This window comes from Dendropsophus ebraccatus, chromosome 5 (assembly GCF_027789765.1).
Source record: "Dendropsophus ebraccatus isolate aDenEbr1 chromosome 5, aDenEbr1.pat, whole genome shotgun sequence".
NCBI classification, from domain to species: domain Eukaryota; kingdom Metazoa; phylum Chordata; class Amphibia; order Anura; family Hylidae; genus Dendropsophus; species Dendropsophus ebraccatus.
Window position 1 is genome coordinate 26,345,212 of NC_091458.1, and position 10,656 is coordinate 26,355,867.

The window sequence follows — 10,656 nt, forward strand, 5'->3', positions numbered from 1 at the left end:
ATAAATAATAGATAGATAGATAGGAGATACTGATAGATAGAGAGATAGATAGAGAGATAGATAGATAGATAGATAGATAGATAGATAGATAGATAGATAGATAGATAGATAATAGATAGAAGATAGATAGATAGATAGATAGATAGATAGATAGATAGATGGATAGATAGGAGATAGATAGATAATAGATAGATAGATAATAGATAGATAGGAGATAGATAGATAGATACATAGGAGATAGATAAATGATAGATAGATAGATAGGAGATAGATAAATGATAGATAGATAAATAAACGATAGATAATCACGGTAGAACTTTCTAGATAATATTGATTATTTACTATTTTGTTATAAAAAGCCATTTTTGTGTGGGACTCTCTTTCTGGCAGGTTATGGTGGGGTTGGTGGGGGGAAGCACTTTATTTCCTTTTAATTTTACAACTCCAGCAGCTTTTCCAGTTAAATCGACTGTTCATTATTGAGGCCTATTTAGGAAGGTCTGTGCAGAGCAGTTTAATGAATCCCTGGCACAAAGCTCTCATTCAGCAGTGGGAAAGAATGGAGCCCTATTTAGGCTCTGCAGGGCTGTATGTCAAAGCCGACCCATAATACTTGTCAGGGAAGGGCAGAAATTCCCACTGATACTAGAATGTGCAAGAAATCTCACTTCACCGTCATCAGATTAAGATGCCATTAGGAAATGAGACCATGGCGCTGGAGCGCTGACACTTATTTACTTCATAGATTTTTTTTTCCCAGAGTAGTCTCCAGAACAGGAAAAAAGATTAAAAAAAAAATAAAAATTCCCAAAACTTCAAAAGTCTACGTAGCAAAATGTAATATAAATAATATTATAAATATAATTAAATATGAATAAAAACTATTTAATTATTAATAGTTACAATAAACTCCCAATTGAAACCATTCCTAAATTAAGTTTATTATTCTATCAATATTTCTAAAAATATCTTTTGAGACCCCCAGAAAAGCAGAATATAGTGTCCATAAAGTATTCATACTATAAAGGCAGACTATATTACCATTCCATGATTTGTCCTTGGCCCAAGGGTCATGAGAAGGACGTGTAAAGGGTAACAAACTCCAGAGTCTTAGGTTAATAACCCTGATATGGTATTAAGCGGTGCAGTGTGATCCTTACTCTTACGGCCTCATCTCTGCAGGCTTCTGGCCCATAGAAGCCAATGGTTTTATGAGTAAAAAGGCCTCCAGAAAATAAGCTGCAGGAGGGGCAGCCCGGACGATCTATAGATTGTGAGGGTGGCCATAGAAGATAGTGACAGTCTGCTGCTGCCGCCCCTGTTACACGGAAGTGATGTAACTATATTCTGTGTTTTCCCCACTAGGTGTCACTACAGTGATAATACATAGCTTATTCTATGTACAGCTAAAGCCTTCCAAGGGTTAACTATTGTATGTCACATGTTGTTCCCTGCCCATTCAATGGTGCAGGTGCTTTCCCTCCTTTCTTCAGCCTATCCTCTCCTTTTGTCTTTCTGCACACACAGCTCACCAATCACAGGAAGGTTAGACAGACCCCTGTAGAAAGTGCGTAGTTCCTGGTGGGAGGAGTTAGTTTTAGTCTGGATTCAGTGTGAAAGAAAGCATGACAGACAGATCTCAGCAGGAGCCAAGCCAGGGCCTTGCTTTGGCCAGGTCCTCTGACAGGGACAAAATTAATAGAACCACTGCTTTTCCTTGTGGGCAATAGAACCACTATGCAGTGCTAGAACTCTACAGGTGGAGAGAAGCCACACAGGGAACACATTGTCCGCCTTTTTTAAAAGTGCAGAGCAGTTACCCTAGGAGTCATAGGAACTGACCCCAATGGAACAAGGATACGGAAGGTCTACGTATTCCAGTGCACAGTGCAAGACAACTGGGAAGTCTCGGGAGTCTGCTTAGCCCAGATAACAAGGCCTGGGTCTCGTATTACCCACCTAGGATGGATAGCTGGCAACTAGGGGGCAAAAGGCGGTCAGACTAGAAGTCATCCATGAGTACGAGTATTCTTTTTGTGTATTGCACGGGACTGTATTACTACCACAAGTATCTTTCTTGTATTGCACTACGTTCTCCTAAGTAAAATGTTCTGTTTTCTTAAAGCATTGGACTTATTCCTTGTGCACCCACACCCCCACTCACTGTTACACTTGAGTCACCTTGTAGGATTTGGTGAGGAGCCAAACTTTCCGGGGTGGGTCCTATACCACTCCAGGATACTGTGACAAGTGCCCAAGTGACCCTAGACCCACTCAGCTACCACACCACTGTGCCAGCTGATCCGGCAGGGAGACATTCACCAAAACATCCCACTACTACCATAGCTGGAACGGCCAGTAATCGACCAAGTATGGCCGATAGTCGTTTTATGCAATAGGACCCAAAGGTACAACACCCTGCAGATCAGTGTGTTGGTCCCTTAAAGAGACTCCGTCAGTAGGTTTATGCTGTCCTATCTGAGGGTAGCATAAAGGAGTGACAGAGAAGAACAGAATGATGTATCACTTACATAGTTCTGTGCAGCTGATCCAGAGATATCCTCCTGCATAACATGGACAATAAGTAGTCCTCTCCATTATGTGCATGAGCCCAGTAGTCCTCATTATTCATGAGAAGCAGAAAACTCCGCCCACCAGCTGCTGATTGGCAGTTACCTATCCATGCTGTGTATAGGCAGTCTCCTGTCAATCAGCAGCTGGAGGGGGGGGGGGGGGAAGGGGTGTGGAAAAATCCTACTCTCCTGCATATTAGGAGAACGGCTGAACAGAATGATGTAAGTAATACACCGATCTGTTCAACATTTCTGTCACTAGTTTAGGCTGTCTTCATTTAAGGCAGAATAAACCCAGTGACAGATTCCTTTTAAAGATTCCGACTTGGACTTATAACTGTGGACTGACCATTGTCCAATGCTTTTTCCGTAGCCATAGGCTATACCCATGTATTCCAGGACTCTACTAGGGCCACATTCAACTTCTTTAGTCACCGATATTCAAATGCAGAACACTCTGACTCCAGCACACTCCAGTTGCCCTCATCTCTAGTACTCACACATATACAGAGTATCCTGTCCCCTTAGAAGTTCCCCCACACAAATTGTCCTTAGTCGTCACCGTGCCCACACACCATTTGCCCCATGCAGTAAAAGTGCACATCCAAAACAAAGGAAGAAGATATAAATGGATAGTCACCTAAACTTGTTCAGATGATAAACGGTGCTTCTTAGGCTGTAGGCCTCCTCTGTCACAGTGCAGCAGGTGCAATGATGTATCTGTGCACCTGCTAACATTGCATCTTGTGTATGAGAGAGTGTATGAGAGAGCTGTCAGCCAGTTCAAAAATTTAACTGTGTGGGTGTCCCGAGCGTGCCCATACATTTAAAAGTGTGCTGTAGACTGAAAAAAAGGTTATTAAAGGCTTCTGTCACCCCTCAAGGTGTCCTGTCAGGAGTTTTAAAGGGGGGTATTCCCATCTTTCCATCATAGTTATACTGGTAGGACTCGTTGAGGTAAATATTTTTACTAATACATTCATTTAGCAAACCAACCACTGCTTTCAGAGTAGAGTGGTGGTTGGTAACCTAGACAATGAGCCGGTCAACAATAGGATGGAAAGAGGGGTGTATCAGGAGACGGAGACAATATTTGTAAAAATATTTACCTTGACCAGTCCTACAAGTATAAACTATGTTAGTTGAGATGGGAATACCCTTTTTATTTATTTTATTTATTTCTTATGGCACATTGAAGCACTTAAAAAAAAGTAAAAAAAAAAAAAAAGTGAAAAGTTGTTAAACAGCGTAAATTGTACATATACACAACAGCCGTGCATGTTAGGGATTGTATTTCTTCTCACCGACCCCCCACAGTATCCCATTTTCAATACTATTGTCTAATAGATAAATTTTCAAAAATTTTCAAAAATGTTTCTTTTTGATCTGTTTGTGTCTCCAGCTTTTACGCCTTCCTGCAGCCACACAGGCTGAGTGCACAGGCCTGATAATCTGTAATCCCCACCTATCTAGTATGTAAATGGCCCCTAAATACAAGTGAATGAGGCCTTCCCTGATGCATGCTGGGGCATTGTTGGGTCTCTTGCTATTTTTAGGAGGCAATAACAGTGGCTGAGCTCTTTAAGCTGTTTACTTGGATTAATTCAGCCCCAATAATAGGATCCAGCCCGTTTTGGATCTTCCTTCGATTCCCCCGGATATTTGTTCATTTAGAATTCTCTTCTCCGCTGCCTCATTAACCCTTTAGCTGCGCGGCGGCCCATTTTCCCTTCCTCTATAGCCTGCTCAAATGACCATGTAATGTTTCCTGAATCCCTGAGATGGGATTATCCACTTCAGTGAGAAAAGGAGGTCTTAACTCCTGGGCCCCGGTATCCTGACATCCCGGCTCTTTATGTGTGACCTTCTAGGCGGATACAGGATTCCCATTCACTGAAACATAAGGTTATAATGGAATTAGTACATTATAAAGGCTCTATAGGGATTTCATTTCCGAGTGCCGGGTACCTAACAATACCTTATATCATTGCTGCTGGTAAATAGTGCAGGGTAAGTGATGGACACAAACTATCTATTATCTATCTATCTATCTATCTATCTATCTATCTATCTATCTATCTATCTATCTATCTATCTTCTGTCTAAGATAAATTACATCACTGTGGCTTAGATGACTATTTTGTCACATGCCACTTGTCTGTGTTGGGTATATACATATAGGGGAGATTACCTAAACATGGTGTAAAGTGAAACTGGCTCAGTTGCCCCTAGCAACCAATCAGATTCCACCTTTCATTTTCCAAAGAGTCTGTGAGGAATGAAAGGTGGAATCTGATTGGTTGCTAGGGGCAACTGAGCCAGTTTCACTTTACACCATGTTTGATAAATCTCCCCCTATATGTATATACCCAACACAGACAATTGGCATGTGACAAAATAGTCATCTAAGCCACAGTGATATCATTTATGTGACACAAAATAAAAGGTAGAATAGAGAGAAAGGAAACAAGAACCAGACACAGGTGCCTCGTGTATTACGACGGTAAACGAGGACAATAGAGAAGGTAAAGAGAGTGCACACCTAATAGCCCCTTGGGCTTTGTGCGTATCACCCCTAAGTACAGGGGTCTAAAGTGTCCTGTTGTCAGTTCCAACTTGCTGTATGAGGGAGTACGCTAGTGGACTGCCCAACTGACTGCACCACTAAAACAGGGTACTCCCAACAGGGGCCCATGTCATAACACAATACCTTTTTACCTTGAAAATAAGACATTCCCCGAAAATTAGGCATTCTCCAAAAGTAAGACCCCCTACGCCACCATGCCGCTACCCACTGCCACCCTCCACCACCAGCCCCTCCTGGTCCTTCACCAGCAGCGCAGCAGGAATACTGTTGGTCTGTGGCCCCAACGCCCTGCCGCACTTCCTGTTCAGGGGAAAAATAAGACATCCTCTAAAAATAATACATAGCGCATCTTTGGGAGCAAAAAATTATATAAGACTGTCTTATTTTCGGGGAAACGGTAAAAACAAAGGAAAGAAAAAACAAATCTGGTGTTCGAGGTCAGCGGCGTCCAAAAAGATGTGCTCCAGATACGCTGAATATTCAATAAGCAGAAGAGTTTATTGAAGGAAGCAAAAAAACCATGGTGTTTCGGGGGTTTGGACGCCCTTCTTCAGATATAAATAAGATGCACTTGTTTATATCTGATGAAGGGGGTACAATGTTTTTTTTGCTTTCTTCAATAAACTCTTCTGCTTATTGAATATTCAACATATCTGGAGTACATCTTTTTAAACAAAGAGCGCCAGGTTTGTTTTTACCTTCCTTAGTTTTTTTTTGCTTTTTTTTTACAAACTTAAAGATGGTATTTAGTATATATATATATATATATATATATATATATATATTTAAAAAAAAAAACTGGCTGCTTTTTACCAAAAACAGCTCCATGATTCCACAGACACTTTATACACTGGAGGTAAGCTGCAATATGATCATTTCACTGCGCACCACCTAAACGAGAAGACCTGCCCTGCTTTGGCACAGATTACAGGAAAAGTTAGACAACCTGGTCTTGTCACTGGAGTGGAGGAAAGGTGAGTGCATCACTAAAGGTTAACTAAAATACTTGGGGCATCATTGGTGGTTACCTACAATTCTAGGGGCATAATTGGTGGTTATCTACAATACTAGGGGCATCATTGGTGGTTACCTACAATTCTAGGGGCATCATTTGGGGTTAACTACAATACTAGGGCCATCATTGAGTGATAGCTACAATACTGGGGGCATCAATGGGGATTAACTACAATACTAGGGGCATCATTGGTGGTTACCTACAATTCTAGGGGCATCATTTGGGGTTAACTACAATACTAGGGCCATCATTGAGTGATAGCTACAATACTGGGGGCATCAATGGGGATTAACTACAATACTAGGGGCATCATTGGTGGTTACCTACAATTCTAGGGGCATCATTTGGGGTTAACTACAATACTAGGGCCATCATTGAGTGATAGCTACAATACTGGGGACATCAATAAGGATTAACTACAATACTAGGGGCATCATTGGGGGTTAACAACAATACTAGAGGCATCATTGGGGGCTAACTACAACACTAATGGCATCATAGGGTTTGACTACAATACTAGGAGCATCGGAGGTGGGGGTTGGTGCAATACTTTGCCTTACCCCAGGTGCTGTCACCCCATGCTATGCCACTGATGCACACAGTGTGGCGGCATTGTAGTGTATGGCCCTCATTTGATTTTATAAATGCCCAAATGGCTCTCAACAGGAAAAAGGTTCTCCACCCCTACCTTAGAAAGTGGGCCAAACTTGCAGGAGGTGGTGAATTTGGTCAACTTTAGTATAAGATGTAAAGGCACCTTTACTGTTTCTCAGAACAGTGGCCTGACTCTCTACAGATAATAAACAAACAATCTTTTGCAGGTATATAAGCTGCCAAAAACGGGTCACACTGTGGCCAGTGATCAGCTGAACAGGGATTCACTGTGTATCGAGAGGGGATGAGGAAGTGAAGACCAGCAGGGACCCAGTGAATGGCAGAGGATCAGTAACACTTAGCCTGTCCCTTTTTTGTCATCAGTCAACTCTTTTAACTTATCGATAATTTTATGAAATTTATTTACACCCAAATTTTTATAGAATTTTTTTTTTTAAAAAGCAGAATATAATCAAATTCGAATTAAATCTTAATTAAATAAAAAGGCTAAACAAAAAGCTAACTCCATTTGTGCTTAAAACAATTAGAATAAAGTTTCTGCATTTAAAATAAGGCAAGGAAACAAAAACTTTTTGTTAGGTCAATAGCCGGAGAAGAAGAGAAAAAGTTAAGACAACACGAGTATTTATGTTATTTCAGGCTTGAATGGAAACAGGGGAATTGTACTTTGTTTTGTTGCCGGAGGAGACGAGAGCACAGTGTAGTCTTTATTCCAGACTTTGCATGATGTATCATTCCCAGCCCACGGATTTAGTGAAAGCTGATACCATTGAGGCTTGCAGACCTCCTACTTATCCGTCCCTCCCATTCTTTTCAGGATGTGTGTTTCTGGTGAGAACAAATTAAACTGAGAAGGAGCTGAAAGCCTGACACTGACTGCATCTCTCTCTGCGTTCAACTTGAATCTACATTTTTACCTGGAGGAGGTTTTCTCAAATTTTGACTTTATTTTTAGAATGAAGTTCAACTTTTTGAAAAATCTAGAACACTACGAGATGCTCACCAAATAAGAAGATTGAGAAATATCTACTGGGTTCTACTGATATTATAGACGGGTGTTCCATAGCAATATGACCTTCAAGACTAATGGTCCACAGACTGATATTTTGGACTCTTGATAGTTGGAGGAATTGATGCTCGTGATGGCTGTCCAAGCCGAAATGATGAATCATCATTTTATGCCGTTATATTTTGCGGGATCCGCTGCCGACTTTGAGAAAGGCTATCATGAAGGAGTCGACTTCCTGGGAGCTGTCGAAAGTGGAGACTATAAAGAATCAAGTAAGGATCTGCTTAGTTTTATAAATACAGCTTCCAGTAACATCAAACTCGCTTTGGACAAGCCCGTGAAGTCAAAAAGAAAGGTCAACCATAGGAAGTATCTACAAAAACAGATCAAAAGGTGCACAGGCATGATCAGTAATGGAGTTACAGCTCATGGGTCTCCGAAAGGTCAGGTCACCCCTCCCAGCACTAGTGGTAGCCCTCAAAATTATCACTGTAAGCCTCCCCCCAAGAGGGACAATAACCAGTCAAACTTACAGAGCAAGAGCTTGGCTGCTCTTTTTGACAACGCCAGGGAAATTCGTGGGGAAAAATGTAAAAAAGTACCCTTGAGGAACCGTAACTTGCCACCATCTTTCTTCACCGAGCCTGCTTATTCTTCACCGGGACTTCTTGCCAGTGCTGGAGTGGTGACCTTAAAGGACTTGGATAAAGGTAACCAAGAGACTGTTGAATTTTTTGACCTATTGGGCCCTGATTACAACAACATGATCTCAGAGCAAGAGATCATTCAGGGAGCATCAGTAAAGATACACCAAGACATCCCTGCAGAACATTCTGTGTATGAGCCACATCACTTACTAAATGGGCTCCTTTATTCCGACCCCTGGAATCCATGTAATCCAATTAAAAAGAGTCCCGTGGGAACTTGCAGTCCAAACTTGAATGAAAGTTTGAAATGTATTCCAGTGCCAGTCCCTGTCTTTTCAAACACCACTGAGCCTAGCACCAACCCTGTTTCCGTGGAGGAGAACTGTCCCAATATAACACCATTTAACCCTTGCTACCCTGACTGTTCCTTGCCCCAAATGTTTTACGACTGTTCTTCAGGATACAACAGAATTGGTTACTCTGTTTTGTAGAACTTTCAAAAAACATTTCCAAGGACCTTTATACAGACAGCTGTGCAATAAACTCACTCAGATGCAATGTAGGCATGACTTAACCCACAGAGGCTCGCAACTCAGGATGACCCATGGCGCTCTTTGCTTATAACACTGGCCGTAAAATTTTTGCATTTTGTTTCCTCAAAAAATTTCCCAACGTAATAAGCTATTTAACCTGAAAACTGGATATATAGTCTACTACTGAGAGCCATATCTGAAGTTGTGTAAATATATCGGTATGCAATGTATTGGACTATGCTAACTTTTTTTTTATTTTAATGTAAAACTTTTTAAACAATGCAAAAAAATCTTATGCAATAAAAACTTTAGCATCAAAAGTTTTATCGTAGAATAAATGAGAGTACATTTTTAAAAAAATATTCTTGAGTGTTTTTGTGACTTTAGTCAAGTAGAATTTTTGTGTGATTTTTCTGACAATCTATAGGCCTTGGCCTGTGGTCCTTTTAAAAGCGTTGCCTTTCCATCTTCTCTGAACTTCTGACCCCTTCCCAAAGACAATATATTTTCTTTATTGATGACCTGGATGTTACTCGCCCAGTTCTATTAACTGTAAACTGTCCACAATGGTGAATGCAAAAATGATATATATATATATATATATATATATATATATATATATATATATTAGACAGTGTTTTCTTATATTTTTATGTAAAAATAAAAAATAGGGAAAAGCTACCCATGCTTAAAAACTTTATTTCTTAATATTTTGATATATTTATTCTTCAGTATAGCAACAAAGGTATATTCATATTCTTAATATCCTCCCTTAGGCTTTGGTCCCACAAGTCTTTTTCAGGTGAAAAAACGGCCATTTGATAGTTACGGCCGTTAATAATGATCATTATTTATGGCTGCCATTATAAAATAGTGGCTGTTATTTTACCTAAACGACGTAGTGGGAACATAGCCTTAAGCATTCTACATCTAGGTAACTCTTCATGCATCATTCATGCCCACCAAATTTTTTGTCCATTTGCAAAAATATAAAATTTCTAAAAATGTCGGCCCACCCATCGGTTGAATTTTTTCAAGGGTTTTTTGTTTGTTGTTTCCATATTAGCTTCTTTAACATTTTATTTTAGATTTTGCTTATTTGATGATAAAGCCAAGGAAGAAAAGAAGAAAGAAAGGAGGTACTGTAGTCACTTTCTGCCCTCTGCTGTCCATTTTGAAAAATTTTTCCCCCTATATTTAGGGTGGAAAAATGTTTCAGAAATAAAATCATATGCTGCAAGAATACGGTCTGAGGCTGGGTTTAGAGTGGGTGTTCCAATCCTATTTTTTAAAATTGTTTTATGCAAAAAAGGATGAAAAACAGATGAAAAAACGCATACATTTGTGTGAATCCGTTTTGATTCATTATTCCATTGACTTCCATTATAAAACAGGGATCAGAATAAAAAGCAACCCTTTTTTTTTAGCATACACAAAAATGTGGTCGACCACGTTTATGTGTACACAAAAAAGGGAGTTGTTTTGATTCATTTTTGATCTTTTTTTTATAATGAAAGTCAATGGAAAAATGGAACAAAACAGATTCACAGAAATGCATTTGTTTTTGTTTTTCGGATGTTTTTCAACCTTTTTTTTGTCGAAAACACAGTGTGAACTCAGCCTTATAAGTAATGTTTACCGTCTCTCTCAAAAATAGTGTTGTTTTTTTTTTTTTGC

At 39.9% G+C, this 10,656-nt stretch overlaps 1 protein-coding gene across 1 annotated transcript; it reads left to right on the top strand.

Moving 5' to 3' along the window:
* Positions 1-7,440: 7,440 nt before the first annotated feature.
* On the top strand, positions 7,441-9,318 carry FAM181B (family with sequence similarity 181 member B). Its single transcript, XM_069972011.1, has one exon. The coding sequence runs from the start codon at positions 7,924-7,926 to the stop codon at positions 8,935-8,937; it is 1,014 nt and encodes a 337-aa protein (XP_069828112.1). The 5' UTR covers positions 7,441-7,923; the 3' UTR covers positions 8,938-9,318.
* Positions 9,319-10,656: the final 1,338 nt, after the last annotated feature.

Excerpts from the sequence above, each read along its gene's own strand:
- FAM181B (XM_069972011.1), top strand. The coding sequence starts at position 7,924 with ATGCTCGTGATGGCTGTCCAAGCCGAAATGATGAATCATCATTTTATG.